General features: G+C 43.1%; 1 protein-coding gene across 1 annotated transcript in view; it reads right to left on the bottom strand.

Moving 5' to 3' along the window:
* Positions 1–6,320: 6,320 nt before the first annotated feature.
* LOC141054062 (uncharacterized) overlaps positions 6,321–19,401 on the bottom strand; it is a 30,645-nt gene continuing 17,564 nt past the window's right edge. The window contains exons 2-3 of the mRNA XM_073551239.1: positions 9,129–9,255; positions 6,321–8,836 (exon numbers count right to left, since the gene is read on the bottom strand). Coding sequence (XP_073407340.1) covers positions 7,020–8,836; positions 9,129–9,255 — 1,944 coding nt within the window. The 3' untranslated portion in view covers positions 6,321–7,019. The remainder of the gene's footprint in view (positions 8,837–9,128; positions 9,256–19,401) is intronic.

The raw sequence follows: 19,401 nt of genomic DNA, 5'->3' as shown, positions 1-19,401 counted from the left end.
GGGATCAAAGAGGTAAAAATACTTGTAAATCTTGCAGAATAATCGTGAGTTAATCATAGCATTCACAAATCTTAGCTTGAGCCTGTGGCCTGGGCTGTGTTGGGTGAGGCCCGGGTTATTATCTAGAGTAGGGGTTGTAGGCACATGTCTGGGTAACTGTGGTGTAAAATCTCATCGCCTCGGGTTAAGAAGGTCCAAAATATCCCACCACAAAGCGGCCGAGCTGGCTCCAGCAGAACTGCATTCATTCCCAGTAGAGAAACTAGATTAGAGGGTTGGCAATTATGTATATTTGGCAAAAGTAATAAGCAAAATGATCTGTGACCCGCTGTCATAAATGTCTATTAACAATCTCCCGGCCATGTGAATCCACAACGATGGGCAACTGCTGACGCTTAAGTAGTGGTGATGAGCGAACGACCTCGAGTATCGTGTTATCTGAGCATGCTCGGGTGTTATCCGAGTATTTTGGGCGTGCTCGGTTAATATTTTCCAGTCCCTGCGGCTGCATGTTTTTCAGCTGTTGGACAGCAGCAACACATTGTCTGTTAGACAGCTGCAACACATGCAAGGATGGCCTGTTTGTTAGGCTTGTATGTTAGGCAATCCCCGCATGTGTTGCAGCTGTCTAACAGGCAATGTGTTGCGATGCGGCTGTCTAAAAGACATGCAGCCGCAGGGACTGGAACATATTATCCGAGTATGCCCAAAATGCCCAGATAACACATTATCACAGCACTTTCAATATTAATTCAAGTTTATGTTGCATTTTCCCAACTCTAAGACAATGTACACATAGATTTTTTTTTTTACTAGTCCTTTGGAGAAAGTTGGCTCTAAAAAAAAAAATAAAAAAACGCTTGAAATACTTTTCCTTTTCATTCCTATTGTAAAACCTCTTTGTGGCTCATACGTTCAGCCTTTTGAGCAATTTTTAGTCTTTTTAAAGTTTTGATAAATGCCTGTTAGGAGGAAAAAAAAAGTTAATGTCTCCTGATGGAATACGTTCCAACCTAGTCGTTGTCAAACTAGAATTCGGCAAAAAAACCCCGCTTCAAATCAAAAAAAGAAACTTGGCACTGTGGTGTCCCCAATCCGTCCCGCATTTATAATTATTAGCATTTGCTTTAGATTAAATAATACTTCATTTTTTTGTAGAAGATTTTTAAACTCTTTATTTCCTCCACAGGCCAGAAAATGCCACACTGAAGTTCTTTAAAAATTGGAAAATTAACAGGAAATAAATAAATAAGTTAATTGAGCAAAATAATTGCAATAAATAAACTTTCATTGAACCGGGATCAATGCTTTGGGATTTCTATGTTGCACTCCATCGTCTATCCTGGGACATATCCTATATCCTTTGCTGCGGTTGGACTGTAGGAATGTCGGGTATATCATCATCGGAAGAATTTAGTGCTTGAATACTGATTGTTTGGTTACAACGATTAATGAAACTTGATTATCTACCTTAAGAACTGGGGACATATCACCAATAGGAACTGTGGTAGGAGAAGACTCATCACTGAACTGCTTCTACTTTTGCTGGACTTTTTTTTTTTATTGAAGCCACCACTAGGGGGGGATAATCGCATACAGATATATATAGCAAGTGGAGGCTGCATAAACCTTTATGTAATGAGCTCCCCTTAGTGACGGCTATCTAAATCTGTATGTAGTGAGCTCCCTCTAGTGGTGGTTGTATAAATCTGTATGTACTGAGCTCCCCCCTAGTGGTGGCTGTATAAATCTGTATGTTGTGAGCTCCCTCTAGTGGTGGCTGTATAAATCTGTATGTAGTAAGCTCCCCCTAGTGGTGACTGTATAAATTGGTATGTAGTTAGCCCCCCTAGTGGTGACTGTATAAATCTGTATGTAGTGAGCTCCCCCTAGTGGTGACTGTATGAATCTGTATGTAGTGAGCCCCCCTAGTGGTGACTGTATAAATCTGTATGTAGTGACCTCCCCCTAGTGGTGGCTTTATAAATCTGCATGTAGTGAGCTCCCTCTAGTGGTGGCTGTATATATTTCTATATAGTGAACTCCCCCTAGTGGTGACTGGATATATCTATGTAGTGAGCTCTACTGGTGATTGTATAAATCTGTATGTAGTGAGCTCCCCTAGTGGTGCATGTATATATTTATATGTAGTGAGCTCCCTCTAGTGGTGACTATATAAATCTGTATGTAGTGAGCTCCCCCTAGTGGTGACTGTATAAATCTGTATATCTGTATGTAGTCAGCTCCACCCAAGTGGTGGCTGTATAAATCTGTATATAGTGAGCTCCCCCTGGTGGTGGCTGTATAAATCTGTATATAGTGAGCTCCCTCTAGTGGAGGCTGTATAAATCAGTATGTAGAGAGCTCCCCCTAGTGGTGGCTGGAAAAATCTGTATGTAGTGATCTTCCCCTAGTGGTGACTGTATAAAGCTGTATGTAGTGATCTTCCCCTAGGGGTGGCTGTATAAAGCTGTATGTAGTGAGCTCCCCCTAGTGGTGGCTGTATAAATCTATGTAGTGAGCTCCCCCTAGTGGTGACTGTATTAATTTGGATTTATACATCTGATTTGTTAACAGGATGGTTCCTGAATGCAAAATGTGTTGCATGCTGTACAGTGGAGATATATTAATGCATCAGTATATACAGTAGAGATTCCACTATAGATGGCTGAACTCCATCCCTTATAAAGATCTGGGGGAGGTGACTAGTTGCCCTTTTGGCAGAGGTCTCAGTGTGTGTCCCTCTCCAAGCTTTGTTCTGAGCCCCATGAATTCCCTGTGTTTATGGAGGGGTGTTACTTGTGCCTCCACTACTTTTTAACATTGTCAGGAAAATTAGTCATTTCCTAATATCCTAGGTACACATCCAGAGCTGCCTGTTGCGCCCTCCCCCCATCGGTTTGTGAAGAACCAAGCTTCACAAGCGACCCCCCTCATTGCTGCAGCCTCCTCAGTCTGCCTCTGTGAAATCCTATCCACTCCTCCCTCCCTTCAGCAAATGGTCACTTTTTTTACTCTGGCCAGTTAAGTGTGTGTTGTTTTTCTTTTCCCTCCAAAACGTTCCTTTTTCCTAATCCTAAAATGCTCAAACTCCAATTTAATAACTCCCGTTAAACCTGGAAACAGGAGAAGTAGATTTCCAGGATTAGGATAATTTAGGCTACGCATGGCACCTATTTCGCAGCCTGTACGGCCATCAGAAACCTGGGAAATGTGTTTCTGCCTCTAAGTAACACGCAGACGTGTCGTGTTCAGTCTCAAAAGAAAGGTAAATTCGCAGGGGGAGATATAATGCCCCTGTCGTCACCCTGTGAGCTCCCCAGCCAAAGATATGGCAAGGAGAAGCTTTTAATAACTTGTAAAAATAGGAGGTCCTCCCGGGAACTGCCCATATGTTGTTTCCAATCCATAGGATAGGTTTTGGGCTCCACAATTTTAAAAAGGATATTCAGAAGTTAGAATGTTCAGCGATGGGCAACTAGATTATTAGAAGGGATGGAGGCCGCTCATATGAGGAGAGGATGGAAAAGTTGGGCTTGTTTAGCTTAGAAAAAAAGACGCCTCAGAGGGGATCTCATTTACACGTATAAATATATGTGTGGCCAGTACAAAACACTGGCACATGACTTGTCCCTTCCAAGGACAGTGCTGAGGACTAGGGGGCACTCATTACGGGTGGAGGAAAGGCGATTCAAACAGCTAAACAGGAAAGGGTTCTTTACAGTTAGAGCAGTCAGACTGTGTAGCGCCGACCACAGGAGGTAGTAATGGCCGACACTATAACAGCTTTTATACAAGGGCCGGACGATTTCCTCCATACATATAACATTGCGGGTTATAGCTAGATTAGTGACGAAACATTCTGTTGGTGGAGAAAGGTTGAACATGGTGGACCTAGGTCTTTATTCAACCTGCGTAACTATGTAAGAATTTGAAGCACATGGTCTGATTTATGAAGAAATAATTATTTTAGTATTTAGCAGGGCCGAGCACCTAAAACCACGGACTGAAAAATAGGCATGTTGGAATATTTTGGTGATTAATGAGCAGTATTCCCGCTCTTACACTCTCCGGTGCCCAGCAAGTATTGTACATGTATTTTACGGCTCCTATTAACTGGAAATGGATCCATTTGTGATACTTTTTGGACACTGTATGTTGTCTCAGCATTTTGGGGGTCCCTTGCTTATACCCCCTTGTAAAAGCTATGCAAGTCTAGATCACGTGAAGTCATTATTTCCCTCTACTCCTCTTTGGTCAGACCTCATCTGGAATATTGTGTCCAGTTTTGGGCGCCACATTTTAAAAAAGACATCAACAAACTGGAGCAAGTTCAGAAAAGAGCGACCAGAATGGTGACCGGTCTGCAAACCCTGTCTTATGAGGAAAGGTTGCAGGATTTGGGAATGTTTAGTTTGCAAAAGAGAAGACTGAGAGGAGGCTTAATAGCTGTCTACAAATATCTCAAGGGCTGTCACATTGTAGAAGGATCATCTTTATTCTCATTTGCACAAGGAAAGACTAGAAGCAATGGGATGAAACTGAATGGGAGGAGACACAGATTAGATATGAGAAAAAACTTTTTGACAGAGTGATCAATGAGTGGAACAAGCTGCCACGAGAAGTGGTGAGTTCTCCTTCAATGGAAGTCTTCAAACAGAGGCTGGACAGACATCTGACTGGGATGATTTAGCGAATCCTGCTTTGAGCAGGGGGTTGGACCAGATGGCCCAGGAGGTCCCTTCCAACTCTACCATTCTATGATTCAAACAGCAGCTCTCACTGGGGTGTAATCGGCTCACCCCCGTGATATATTGGCAGTTTTCAACTTTCTAAATCAACGGACTGAGCCCCCAAACACGGACAGAGGTGTTGTGATGCCTCCTTCATTGGGACATTGATGTATGGTAGTTAGCCTCCCTAGCCTGGCATCTAAGTGGCCCAACTATGGTAAAGAGGCTTGTTGGCTCTTACTGGCATCCAGTATTATTTAGCTACAAGTCTGCAAAAGCTAATCACATAACAAAACGGTAGCCGAACACAAACCGTGCCAGGAGTACAGTGCTGCACGTCTGCCAGTTTACCTCATCGACATTCAAGGCTCATGCACCATTATAGTGGATGTAGTAGGTACGTGGCGTTGTGTGATCTAACATTCAGCCAGCCAGGTCGTTTTTTTAAGAAACAAGCCTCATTCAAATAATTTTCAAATATATCAATCGCACATTATGAAGACAAAGCATTTTATCTTAATTAACCAGACGTCTATTTTCAGCAGGCCAGAAGGAATAGACTGTTATCTATAAGTTGACATTTCAATGTATGCATTTTTTCCTCAATTGCGCAAGAGTCTGAAATGTTGACTTTTTTTCATGCAGGGTCATTGAGCAATTATGTTTGCTGATATGATAATTACACATTGTGCAGGCCACCTAGTTTGTTGATTTGCAAAACAGAGGAGGAAAAACTATGCAAATAGATCACCATTCTTCCCCTTTAACTGAGAATGCTGGTTTGAAGGACAATTGTTAACTATAAAAAGGAGAGAAACCTCCAGATATACAGAGAGAGACATCCAGACAGCCAAGAGATCCAAAGAAGCAGATTCCTTCTACAGGACAGCAGCCAAGACATCATGGTTCTAGCATGAGCAACACAGATTTATTATTCAACAGGATGCCAGTTTAGGGGACCTAAGCCCCAGATGGAAGAAAACAGATCTGCTCCTCGCTGAACCATGGATACATTTGGGAAAGCCAGAAATGAGACCAACCGGTGAACTGGCTCCATGGAAATGTTTGGAGAAGCCAGGCTGTGACCCTCAAGTCAACTGGCCTTGTACCTGAATGGACTGTCATCTTCCTAAGCTTGTCATCACCTCCTGTCTGCGTGCGTGCCACAGGTGGGGTAGTCGGCCCTGGAAGCTCTGAAGTAACAGCTGCTCTTTTCTCGTCAAGTCAGCGGAACGGTGAGACTCTGTAATGTGCACCATCTTGGGGTTTTTTGCTGGGACTGTTCTACGTGTTATCTGCCTTTTTTTGCTGTTCAATACAGTATTGCCACACTGTTTTACCCTCGCCCTGTGCACTCTTAATAGCGTTATGTACACGGTGATAGGAGAGCGGGCATTCGGTGGGATAATCCCTGGTCAGTGCGGTTTTGGCTCGCAGATCGGGGCACCCGCTGACCCCTCATGTCTCCACATGTTTGGTGCTAGATACATTTTTGATACTTTTCTTATAGGACCAAAATAAGATTCGACACAACAGAAATGTCATCTGGATTTCTGGAAATCATACGGAGAAATAAACGAGGAGACGTAAAGTAAATACTGCCTTTTATAATATAAAAATAATGGTAACGGTCTGGGGGCTGCACATTCCACATACCCGGCGGATAATGTAACATGTGATATTGCGGTATGCACAAGGTCGGCCATTACTCCCTAAGGCTGAGGATCTTGGAGATACTCTGCCTGTCCTGACGTCCTGCGATCGGGAAATATGGGGGCAGACAATGGCGCTTGTGCTTACGTTCTGATGCCGCATAATAATAATAATACCATGTGGGCAAAAACCTGAAGTGCGTATCTTGGGTATGTTGGCACCTGCCATTCCTATCATGTACACAATACACCATGTAGTAAACTGATTTACACTGAAGGAAATGGTCCCCGGCTGAGGGTCCAGGAACCGGGAAGGGGCAGGGATCTGCACATTATTGTAACAAAGCAAAGTCTTCATAATACGGGTGGAAGAAGCTGTGTCCGACGTTGCACACTTGGCAAATCTTCTCTTTTTCTATCAGCCGCCACGGATCGGAAAAGAGACGTTAAAAACAAAACCAAAAATGTAAGGACCATGAAGGTGACTGATAGTGGTGGGACTAGTCATTATCTTATTATTCAGTAGCGTTATGTAGTATGGCCATGATTATAAGGACTGGACAATTTAAGACCGAGAAGGGCAGGAGATGCAGATCTCTGGGTCCACAGTGAAATTAGATGAGAGCTCTCCCCCCTATAAGCCAATCCCATGAGTCTTTTGATGTGTGGTGAGATTCTGCTTGTGCCTAAACGTCTTGCCGCAGTCGTTGCACTGGTACGGTCGTTCCCCGGTGTGAGTACGTAGATGGGCAATGAGATGATGCTTCTGGATGAAACTTTTCCCACACTCTGAGCAGGTGAAGGGTCTCTCTCCAGTGTGGGTCTGCTGGTGGCATTTGAGGTATTCTCTCTTGCGGAAGCTTTGCCCGCAGTCATTGCACTTGTAGGGTTTTTCCCCCGTGTGGGTCCGACCGTGTATTTTAAGGTGCTCACAGGTGCTGAAGGTCTTCCCACATTCACTACATATATAAGGACGTTCCCCGGTGTGCGTTCGCTGGTGTCGCACTAAATGTTGCTTTTGGATAAAGCCCTTTCCGCAGTCTGCGCAGGTGAAGGGTCTCTCCCCCGTGTGTATCTGCTGATGTCTCTTCAGACAATCGCGCTTACGGAACGTCTTCTGGCACAACTCGCATTTGAAGGGTCTCTCCCCGGTGTGAGTGTGCAAGTGGAACTTCAAGTGCTTCAGGAAACGGAAAGTTTTGCCGCATTCGCCACATTCAAAGGGTTTTTCGCCGGGTCCTGCCCTCTGGCTCTCGCTGTTCTCGCTGTCTTCTTCTCTGCAGAGCCCCGTCTCCTCGTCCTGTGCTTTTTTATGTGCCTTGAGGAGTTTCTGAGACTTAAAGGTCCTGCCGCAGTCATTGCACTTGTTGGGCCGCTCTCCGGTGTGTATCCTGTTGTGCCTCTTCAGGTGTTCGTATGTGGTGAAGCTCTTGCCGCATTCACTGCAGATATGAGGACTTCCTCGGCACGTGCCGGTAGAGGAGGCGTTATTATAAGGGAATTCCTCCACTATTACCACAGTGAACGGTCTCTCGCCTGTGTGAGTTCTCTGGTGTCTGACAAGGTGATGTTTTTGTATAAAGCCCTTGCCACATTCTTCACAAGAGAACGGACGTTCACCAGTATGGATCTGCTGATGGCGCCTGAGATGTTCTCGTTTCCGGAAGCCCTTCCCACAGTCCTCACACTCATGTGGTTTTTCACCACGATGCTGTTTTTGGTGGAACTTAAGGTGCTTGAAGGTTCGGAAGCTCTCGCCACACTCATTGCAGCTATACGTGGTCTCACCCGAGTGACTCCTCTGATGAGCCAAAAGAGTCTGCTTATGCCTAAATCTCTTCCCACAGTCCTCACACTTGTGGATTCTCTCCCCGGTGTGCGTTTGTTGATGTACCTTAAGGACCCGGTGAGCTCTGAAGCTCTTCCCACAGTCCCCGCACTTGTATGGCCGCTCCCCTGTGTGAATCCTCTGGTGGATCTTCAGACGCTCATTGGTGCTCAGGCTTTTCCCGCACTCTTCACATTTGTACGGCCTCTCCCCCGTGTGAGTCCTCAGGTGCGTGACCAGGTGCTGCTTCTGGATGAAACTTTTCCCACATTCAATGCAGTTATAGGGGCGTTCTCCCGTGTGCGTCTGCTGGTGACGCTTCAGACTATCTCGCTTTCGGAAGTTCTTGCCGCACTCTGAGCACTGGTAAAGCTTCTCCCCTTCATCTTTCGTACAGTCCAGCTGGTTGGTTACAGGGCTAAAACTTTCCGGATAAGAGGAGACATTTTCGGCATGGTTTACACCCTGACTCTCCTGGGATCTGCTGGGAGTTGTTTGACATCCGAGGTTGTTCTCAATCTCTGGACATGATGTTTGATCCAGCACAGGAATGGACGAGGTGTCACCGTTCTCCAGCTTGTCATTGTACTTTGTCTTGTCTTTCTCGTTGACTGGTGCATCTTCTGCAGAGAAAAATGTTAGATCTCTTTATATGGAGGACAGTATATAGTGAGAAGATGAGAAGTATAGTAAAGTAATAATCTGCAGAATACATCTCTATGTCACGAGCTAGAGGACAGAGCAGAATGTTCTGCAGTTCTCTGGTGAAGTCTGTGATGTAGGAATCTGCAGAATATATCACTATATATCTGTCAGAAGGTAGAGGTAATGCTCTGCAGATCTCTGTAGAGGTCAATGGTGTAATACTCTGCCGGCTGTATGTACTGTATGTCCGGGTGTAAGCAGTCAAATTACCCAGGGAGATGAGAGCTTCATAATTCTCTTTCATCATGTCCTTGTATAGCTCCTTCTGACATTCCTCCAGGTCTTTCCATTCATCCTCAGAAAAATAAGCGGCCACATCATCAAAGGTTACAGGGACCTGGAAAATGATAGGACAGTGGGTCAGCCTGGCTCACCTTTTGTCCTCAAGTGGTAACTATATAAATCTGTATGTAGTGAGCTCCTCCTAGTGGTGACTATATAAATCTGTATGTAGTGAGCTCCTCCTAGTGGTGGCTGTATAAATCTGTATGTAGTGAGCTCCCTCTAGTGGTGACTCTATAAACCTGTATGTAGTGAACTCCCCCTAGAGTAGGCTATACAAATCCGGTATGTAGTGAGCTCCGTCTAGTAGCAACTGTATAAATCTGTATGTAGTGAGCTCCCTCTAGTGGTGACTGTATAAATCTGTATGTAGTGAGCTCCCCCTAGTGGTGGCCGTATAAATCTGTATGTACTGAGCTCCCTCTAGTGGTGACTGTATAAATCTGTATGTAATGAGCTCCCTCTAGTGGTGGCTGTATAAATCTGTATGTAGTGAGCTCCCCCTAATGGTGGCTGTATAAATCTGTATGTAGTGAGCTCCCCCTAGTGGTGGCTGTATAAATCTGTATATAGTGAGCTCCCCCTAGTGGTGGCTGTATAAATCTGTATGTAGTGAGCTCCCTCTAGTGGTGGCTGTATAAATCTGTATGTAGTGAGCTCCTCCTAGTGGTGACTATATAAATCTGTATGTAGTGAGCGCCTCCTAGTGGTGGCTGTATAAATCTGTATGTAGTGAGCTCCCTCTAGTGGTGACTCTATAAACCTGTATGTAGTGAACTCCCCCTAGTGTAGGCTATACAAATCCTGTATGTAGTGAGCTCCGTCTAGTAGTAACTGTATAAATCTGTATGTAGTGAGCTCCGTCTAGTAGTAACTGTATAAATCTGTATGTAGTGAGCTCTCCCTAGTGGTGTCTTTATAAATGTGTATATAGTGAGCTCCATCTAGTGGTGGCTGTATAAATCTGTATGTAATGAGCTGCATCTAGTGGTGACTGTATAAATCTATATTTAATGAGCTCCATCTAGTGGTGGTTGTATAAATCTGTATGTAATGAGCTCCCCCTAGTGGTGGCTGTATAAATCTGTATGTAGCGAGCTCCCTCTAGTGGTGCCTGTATAAATCTATATGTAATGAGCTCCATCTAGTGGTGGTTGTATAAATCTGTTTGTAATGAGCTCCAGCTAGTGGTGGCTTGTTAAATCTGTATGTAATGAGCTCCATCTAGTGGTGGATGTATAAATCTGTATGTAATGAGCTCCCTCTAGTGGTGACTGTACAAATCTGTATGCAGTGAGCTCCCTCTAGTGGTGGCTGTATAAATCTGTATGTAATGAGCTCCATCTAGTGGTGACTGTATAAATCTGTGTGTAATGAGCTCCATCTAGTGGTGGCTGTATAAATCTGTGTGTAAAGAGCTCCACCTAGTGGTGCCTGTATAAATCTGTATGTAATGAGCTCCCCCTAGTGGTGCCTGTATAAATCTGTATGTAATGAGCTCCATCTAGTGGTAGTTGTATAAATCTGTATGAAATGAGCTCCAGCTAGTGGTGGCTTGTTAAATCTGTATGTAATGAGCTCCATCTAGTGGTGGATGTATAAATCTGTATGTAATGAGCTCCCTCTAGTGGTGACTGTATAAATCTGTATGTAATGAGCTCCCTTTAGTGGTGGCTGTATAAATATGTATGTAGTGAGCTCCTCCTAGTGGTGGCTGTAAAAATCTGTGTGTAAAGAACTCCATCTAGTGGTGGTTGTATAAATCTGTATGTAATGAGCTCCCCCTAGTGGTGCCTGTATAAATCTGTATGTAATGAGCTCCATCTAGTGGTAGTTGTATAAATCTGTATGAAATGAGCTCCAGCTAGTGGTGGCTTGTTAAATCTGTATGTAATGAGCTCCATCTAGTGGTGGATGTATAAATCTGTATGTAATGAGCTCCCTCTAGTGGTGACTGTATAAATCTGTATGTAATGAGCTCCCTTTAGTGGTGGCTGTATAAATCTGTATGTAGTGAGCTCCTCCTAGTGGTGGCTGTATAAATCTGTATGTAGTGAACGCCCTCCAGTGGTGGCTGTATAAATCTATATGTAGTGAGCTCCCTCTAGTGGTGACTGTATAAATCTGTATGTAGTGAGCTCCTCCTAGTGGTGGCTGTATAAATCTGTATGTAGTGAGCTCCCTCTAGTGGTGGCTTGTTAACTCTGTATGTAATGAGCTCCATCTAGTGGTGAATGTATAAATCTGTATGTAATGAGCTCCCTTTAGTGGTAGCTGTATAAATCTGTATGTAGCGAGCTCCCTCTAGTGGTGCCTGTATAAATCTATATGTAATGAGCTCCATCTAGTGGTGGTTGTATAAATCTGTTTGTAATGAGCTCCAGCTAGTGGTGGCTTGTTACATCTGTATGTAATGAGCTCCATCTAGTGGTGGCTGTATAAATCTGTATGTAGTGAGCTGCCTCTAGTGGTGACTGTATAAATCTGTATGTAGTGAGCTCCCCCTAGTGGTGACTGTATAACTCTGTATGTATTGAGCTCCCTCTAGTGGTGACTGTATAAATCTGTATGTAGTGAGCTCCCTTTAGTGGTGACTCTATAAACCTGTATGTAGTGAACTCCCCCTAGTGCAGGCTATACAAATCATGTATGTAGTGAACTCCGTCTAGTAGTAAATGTATAAATCTGTATGTAGTGAGCTCTCCCTAGTGATGACTTTATAAATGTGTATGTAGTGAGCTCCATCTAGTGGTGGCTGTATAAATCTGTATGTAATGAGCTCCATCTAGTGGTGACTGTATAAATCTGTGTGTAATGAGCTCCATCTAGTGGTGGCTGTATAAATCTGTGTGTAAAGAGCTCCATCTAGTGGTGGTTTTATAAATCTGTATGTAATGAGCTCCCCCTAGTAGTGGCTGTATAAATCTGTATGTAGCGAGCTCCCTCTAGTGGTGCCTGTATAAATCTATATGTAATGAGCTCCATCTAGTGGTGGTTCTATACATCTGTTTGTAATGAGCTCCAGCTAGTGGTGGCTTGTTAAATCTGTATGTAATGAGCGCCATCTAGTGGTGGATGTATAAATCTGTATGTAATAAGCTCCCTCTAGTGGTGACTGTACAAATCTGTATGCAGTGCGCTCCCTCTAGTGGTGGCTGTATAAATCTGTATGTAATGAGCTCCCTTTAGTGGTGGCTGTATAAATCTGTATGTAGTGAGCTCCTCCTAGTGGTGGCTGTATAAATCTGTATGTAGTGAACGCCCTCCAGTGGTTACTTTATAAATCTATATGTAGTGAGCTCCCCCTAGTGGTGGCTGTATAAATCTATATGTAGTGAGCTCCCTCTAGTGGTGACTGTATAAATCTGTATGTAGTGAGCTCCTCCTAGTGGTGACTGTATAAATCTGTATGTAGTGAGCTCCCTCTAGTGGTGGCTGTATAAATCTGTATGTAGTGAGCTCCCCCTAGTGGTGGCTGTATAAATCTGTATGTAGTGAGCTCCCTTTAGTGGTGACTGTATAACTCTGTATGTATTGAGCTCCCTCTAGTGGTGACTGTATAAATCTGTATGTAGTGAGCTCCCTTTAGTGGTGACTCTATAAACCTGTATGTAGTGAACTCCCCCTAGTGTAGGCTATACAAATCATGTATGTAGTGAACTCCGTCTAGTAGTAACTGTATAAATCTGTATGTAGTGAGCTCTCCCTAGTGATGACTTTATAAATGTGTATGTAGTGAGCTCCATCTAGTGGTGGCTGTATAAATCTGTATGTAATGAGCTCCATCTAGTGGTGACTGTATAAATCTGTGTGTAATGAGCTCCATCTAGTGGTGGCTGTATAAATCTGTGTGTAAAGAGCTCCATCTAGTGGTGGTTTTATAAATCTGTATGTAATGAGCTCCACCTAGTAGTGGCTGTATAAATCTGTATGTAGCGAGCTCCCTCTAGTGGTGCCTGTATAAATCTATATGTAATGAGCTCCATCTAGTGGTGGTTGTATACATCTGTTTGTAATGAGCTCCAGCTAGTGGTGGCTTGTTAAATCTGTATGTAATGAGCTCCATCTAGTGGTGGATGTATAAATCTGTATGTAATAAGCTCCCTCTAGTGGTGACTGTACAAATCTGTATGCAGTGAGCTCCCTCTAGTGGTGGCTGTATAAATCTGTATGTAATGAGCTCCATCAAGTGGTGGCTGTATAAATCTGTGTGTAAAGAGCTCCCTCTAGTGGTGCCTGTATAAATCTGTATGTAATGAGCTCCATCTAGTGGTGGCTTGTTAAATCTGTATGTAATGAGCTCCATCTAGTGGTGGATGTATAAATCTGTATGTAATGAGCTCCCTCTAGTGGTGACTGTACAAATATGTATGCAGTGAGCTCCCTCTAGTGGTGGCTGTATAAATCTGTATGTAATGAGCTCCCTCTAGTGGTGGCTGTATAAATCTGTATGTAATAAGCTCCCTTTAGTGGTGGCTGTATAAATCTGTATGTAGTGAGCCTCCTAGTGGTAGCTGTATAAATCTGTATGTAGTGAACGCCCTCCATTGGTGACTTTATAAATCTATATGTAGTGAGCTCCCTCTAGTGGTGGCTGTATAAATCTATATGTAGTGAGCGCCCTCTAGTGGTGACTGTATAAATCTGTATGTAGTGAGCTCCCTCTAGTGGTGGCTGTATAAATCTATATGTAGTGAGCTCCCTCTAGTGGTGACTGTATAAATCTGTATGTAGTGAGCTCCTCCTAGTGGTGGCTGTATAAATCTGTATGTAGTGAGCTCCCTCTAGTGGTGGCTGTATAAATCTGTATGTAGTGAGCTCCCTTTAGTGGTGACTGTATAAATCTGTATGTAGTGATCTCCCTCTAGTGGTGACTGTATAAATCTGTATGTAGTGAGCTCCCTCTAGTGGTGGCTGTATAAATCTGTATGTAGTGAGCTCCCTCTAGTGGTGGCTGTATAAATCTGTATGTAGTGAGCTCCCTTTAGTGGTGACTGTATAAATCTGTATGTAGTGAGCTCCCTCTAGTGGTGGCTGTATAAATCTGTATGTAGTGAGCTCCCCCTAGTGGTGGCTGTATAAATCTGTATGTAGTGAGCTCCCTTTAGTGGTGACTGTATAAATCTGTATGTAGTGAGCTCCCTTTAGTGGTGACTGTATAAATCTGTATGTAGTGAGCACCCTCTAGTGGTGGCTGTATAAATCTGTATGTTGTGAGCTCCCCCTAGTTGTGGCTGTATAAATCTGTATGTAGTGAGCTCCCTCTAGTGGTGGCTGTATAAATCTATATGTAGTGAGCTCCCCCTAGTGGTGGCTGTATAAATCTGTATGTTGTGAGCTCCTCCTAGTGGTGGCTGTATAAATCTGTATGTAGTGAGCTCCCCCTAGTGGTGACTGTACACAGTGTATATCAAAAAGTCTACTCACTCCTGTTATAATGACAGGTTTTTGTCATGTAAAAAAAATTCTACCAAGAAGGATTATTTCAGAAATTTTTTTCACCTTTAGTGTTGCCCATAATCTGTACAATTCATTTGAGAAACAAACTGACACCATTTTGATGGGAAAAAATAAAATAATGTGGTTGCACAACTGTGAACACCCTCTTATAATTGGGATGTGGTTGTGTTCAGAATTATCCAATCACATATAATCTCATGTTAGTAGTCAGTGCACAGCCGCAATTATTTAAAGGGAAACTGACAGCTGAAACATGTTGCCAAATCCACAGGCCGCATCTATCAGGCACTGCCTGCATGATGTCTCTGCATACACGCACGCAAGGAGAGACCTGGCCTTTCCAACCAGTCTCCTGGGTGCCTTTGTCCAAGGCCGGCTTTTAAAGTATGTTCCTCTCGATAATTCTGCAGTGTTTCAGAGTCAAACATACCTGTCTGAAGTCATGCAGGCAGTGTCTGATATATTAACCCTCCAGTTTCCTTAAAATGTATTCTGATCAACGCCTTATAAAGTTTTGCTGGTCTTGGAAGACTTTACTGACATTTTCTTAGTTACAACTTATAGGAAAAGCTATGATCTATAAACAGCTGACAACACAGCAAAGGGATCTAATTGTTAAAAGTTCTCATTCTGAAGGTACAAAACATTTCCAAGGCATTAGATGTATCATCGAGAGTATAAAACTGTCACGAAGTAGTGACATTATGTAGAATTGGATGACTCTCAAAAATTGATGAAAAAAGGAGCATTCGGGCGGCAGTCAAGAGGCCTACAGCAACAATAAAGGAGCTGCAGGAATTTCTGTCAAGTACTGGTGGTGTTCAGACAACAATCTCCCGTACTGTTCATATGTCCGGCGTGTGGAGTTAGGGGTCAAGATGGAAGCCTTTTCTTACAAATAAAACCTCCAAGCCTGGCTATGTTTTGCCAAAACTTGCATTAAGTCTGTGGGAAACATGTTCTGTCTGATGAGACCAAGGTTAAGTGATTTTGCCATAAATCCAAAAGCCGAAACTATGCATCACCAAAAGATCACCATCCCCACAGTGAGGCATGGTGGAAGCAGCATTGTGCTTTGGGGCTATTTTTCAGCAGCTGGAACAGGGGCTTTAGAGAAGGTGGAGGGAATTATGAACACTTACAAATATCAGCCAGTCAATTTTTCATCAAAACCTTGAAGCCTCTGTTAAAAAGCTGAAGATGACCGTAAGTGACCTCCAAAAAAAGAATAGCTTTGCCAGAAGGATCATAGTTTTGGAATGACCCAGCCCAAACCTAGATATTAATACAATTGAAAATCTGTGATGACCTGTAGAGGGTTCTGTACACAAGAGATGCCTCAGCAATCTGACATGTGGAGCGACTGCAAGGAAGAAGGGGCAAAAATTGCCAATTTCTCGATGTGCCGCGCCAATAGACTCTGACCACACAACACTGAATGCTGTCATAAATCCAAAGGGAACTTAAATAATTATTTTTCCACCTCCCCAAACAATTAAGTTTGTTTTTCTATTGAATTGTATTTATTATAGGTGACATTAAAAATGGAGAAAGTTCTGAAATGATTCTTCTTAGAAGGATTTTTTACATGACGAAAACCTGGCATTTTAATAGGGGTGTGTAGACTTTAATATTCACTGTATATATAATGAGTTCCCCCTAGTGGTGGCTATATAAAAGTATGTTGTGAGCTCCATCTAGTGGTGACAGTATAAATCTGTATGTAGTGAGCTGTATCTAGTGGTGGCTGTATAAATCTGTATGTAGTGAGCTCCCTCTAGTGGTGAGTGTATAAATCTGTATGTAGTGAGCTCCCTCTAGTGGTGACTGTATAAATCTGTATGTAGCGAGCTCCCTTTAGTGGTGACTGTATAAATCTGTATGTAGTGAGCTCCCCCTAGTGATGGCTGTATAATCTGTATGTAGTGAACGCCCTCCAGTGGTGACTGTATAAATCTATATATAGTGAGCTCCCACTAGTGGTGGCTGTATAAATCTGTATGTAGTGAGCTCCCTCTAGTGGTGACTGTATAAATCTGTATGTAGTGAGCTTCCCCCTAGTGGTGGCTGTATAAATCTGTATGTAGTGAGCTCCCCCTAGTGGTGGCTGTATAAATCTATAAGTAGTGAACTCCCCCTAGTGGTGGCTGTATAAATCTTTATGTAGTGAACTCCCCCTAGTGGTGGCTGTATAAATCTGTATGTAGTGAGCTCCCCCTAGTGGTGGCTGTATAAATCTGTATGTAGTGAACTCCCCCTAGTTGTGACTGTATAAATCTGTATGTAGTGAGCTCCTCCTAGTGGTGGCTGTATAAATCTGTATGTAGTGAGCTCCATCTAGTGGTGACTGTATAAATCTGTATGTAGTGAGCTTCCCCCTAGTGGTGACTGTATAAATCTGTATGTAGTGAGCTCCCTCTAGTGGTGACTATAAATCTGTATGTAGTGAGCTCCCCCTAGTGGAGGGTGTATAAATCTGTATGTAGTGAGCTCCCTCTAGTGGTGACTGTATAAATCTGTATGTAGTGAACTCCCCCTAGTGGTAGCTGTATAAGTCTGTTTCAGGGCTTTGGAGTCATAGTCGTGTAGCATTTTTGCTGAAGTAGGTGTCCATTTTGGTGGAGTTGAAGGTGGACTCTGTATCTATTTTGGTGGCATCGGTATAAAATGGATCGACTTCGACTAGTAAAAATATAATTGGGTACAGTAGTTCAATGCAATTTTTTTAATATGGGAAAGTTATGAAATCTCCTGTTAATGTCTGTCTTGTTCCTGATCTGAGGCTCTTGGCTTTTAGTTGAGATAAATCTGTGCTGCACTTTATGTACATGCTCAGTAGTGACCAGAGCTGTAAAGTCAGAAGTCAGGGAAATTGAGGGGTCAAAATCAGGGGTTTGGCTAACCAATTTCACAGCCCTGGTCTGTATGTAGTGAGCTCCTCTAGTAGTTACTGTATAAATCCATATGTAGTGAACTCCATCTATCAGCGTCTGTACATATCTCTAAGTAGTGTGTGATCCCTCTAGTAGTGGGTGTTTAAATCCATATGTAGAGAGCTCCCCCTAGTGGTGACTGTATAAATCTGTATGTAGTGAGCTCCCCCTAGTGGTGACTGTATAAATCTGTATGTAGTGAGCTCCATCTAGTGGTGGCTATATAAATATATATGTAGTCAGCTCCCCCTAGTGGTGACTGTATAAATCTGTATGTAGTGGGCTCCCTCTAGTGTTGGCTGTATAAATCTGTATGTAGTGGGCTCCATTTAGTGGTGGCTATATCAATCTGTATGTTGTAAGTTCCCTCTAGTGGTGGCTGTATAAATCTGTATTTTGTAAGTTCCCTCTAGTAGTGGCTGTATAAATCTTTATGTAGTGAGCTCCCCTAGTGGTGGCTGTATAAATCTCTATGTAGTGAACTCCACCTAATGGTAGCTGTATAAATCTGTATGTAGTGAGCTCCCCTAGTGGTGGCTGTATAAATCTCTATGTAGTGAACTCCATCTAGTGGTGGCTGTATAAATCTGTATTTAGTGAGCTCCATCTAGTGGTGACTGTATAAATCTGTATGTAGTGAGCTCCCCCTAGTGGTGGCTGTATAAATCTATATGTAGTGAACTCCCCCTAGTGGTGGCTGTATAAATCTTTATGTAGTGAACTCCCCCTAGTGGTGGCTGTATAAATCTGTATGTAGTGAGCTCCCCCTAGTGGTGGCTGTATAAATCTGTATGTAGTGAACTCCCCCTAGTGGTGACTGTATAAATCTGTATGTAGTGAGCTCCTCCTAGTGGTGGCTGTATAAATCTGTATGTAGTGAGCTCCATCTAGTGGTGACTGTATAAATCTGTATGTAGTGAGCTTCCCCCTAGTGGTGACTGTATAAATCTGTATGTAGTGAGCTCCCTCTAGTGGTGACTGTATAAATCTGTATGTAGTGAGCTCCCCCTAGTGGTGGGTGTATAAATCTGTATGTAGTGAGCTCCCTCTAGTGATGACTGTATAAATCTGTATGTAGTGAACTCCCCCTAGTGGTAGCTGTATAAGTCTGTTTCAGGGCTTTGGAGTCATAGTCGTGTAGCATTTTTGCTGAAGTAGGTGTCCATTTTGGTGGAGTTGAAGGTGGACTCTGTATCTATTTTGGTGGCATCGGTATAAAATGGATCGACTTCGACTAGTAAAAATATAATTGGGTACAGTAGTTCAATGCAATTTTTTTAATATGGGAAAGTTATGAAATCTCCTGTTAATGTCTGTCTTGTTCCTGATCTGAGGCTCTTGGCTTTTAGTTGAGATAAATCTGTGCTGCACTTTATGTACATGCTCAGTAGTGACCAGAGCTGTAAAGTCAGAAGTCAGGGAAATTGAGGGGTCAAAATCAGGGGTTTGGCTAACCAATTTCACAGCCCTGGTCTGTATGTAGTGAGCTCCTCTAGTAGTTACTGTATAAATCCATATGTAGTGAACTCCATCTATCAGCGTCTGTACATATCTCTAAGTAGTGTGTGATCCCTCTAGTAGTGGGTGTTTAAATCCATATGTAGAGAGCTCCCCCTAGTGGTGACTGTATAAATCTGTATGTAGTGAGCTCCCCCTAGTGGTGACTGTATAAATCTGTATGTAGTGAGCTCCATCTAGTGGTGGCTATATAAATATATATGTAGTCAGCTCCCCCTAGTGGTGACTGTATAAATCTGTATGTAGTGGGCTCCCTCTAGTGTTGGCTGTATAAATCTGTATGTAGTGGG

This window comes from Dendrobates tinctorius, unplaced genomic scaffold, assembly GCF_039654945.1.
Source record: "Dendrobates tinctorius isolate UK_male_01 unplaced genomic scaffold, ASM3965494v1 ptg000173l, whole genome shotgun sequence".
Classification (NCBI taxonomy): domain Eukaryota; kingdom Metazoa; phylum Chordata; class Amphibia; order Anura; family Dendrobatidae; genus Dendrobates; species Dendrobates tinctorius.
The sequence above is the reverse complement of the archived record's forward strand: the minus strand, read 5'-3'. Positions and strand labels throughout refer to the sequence as shown.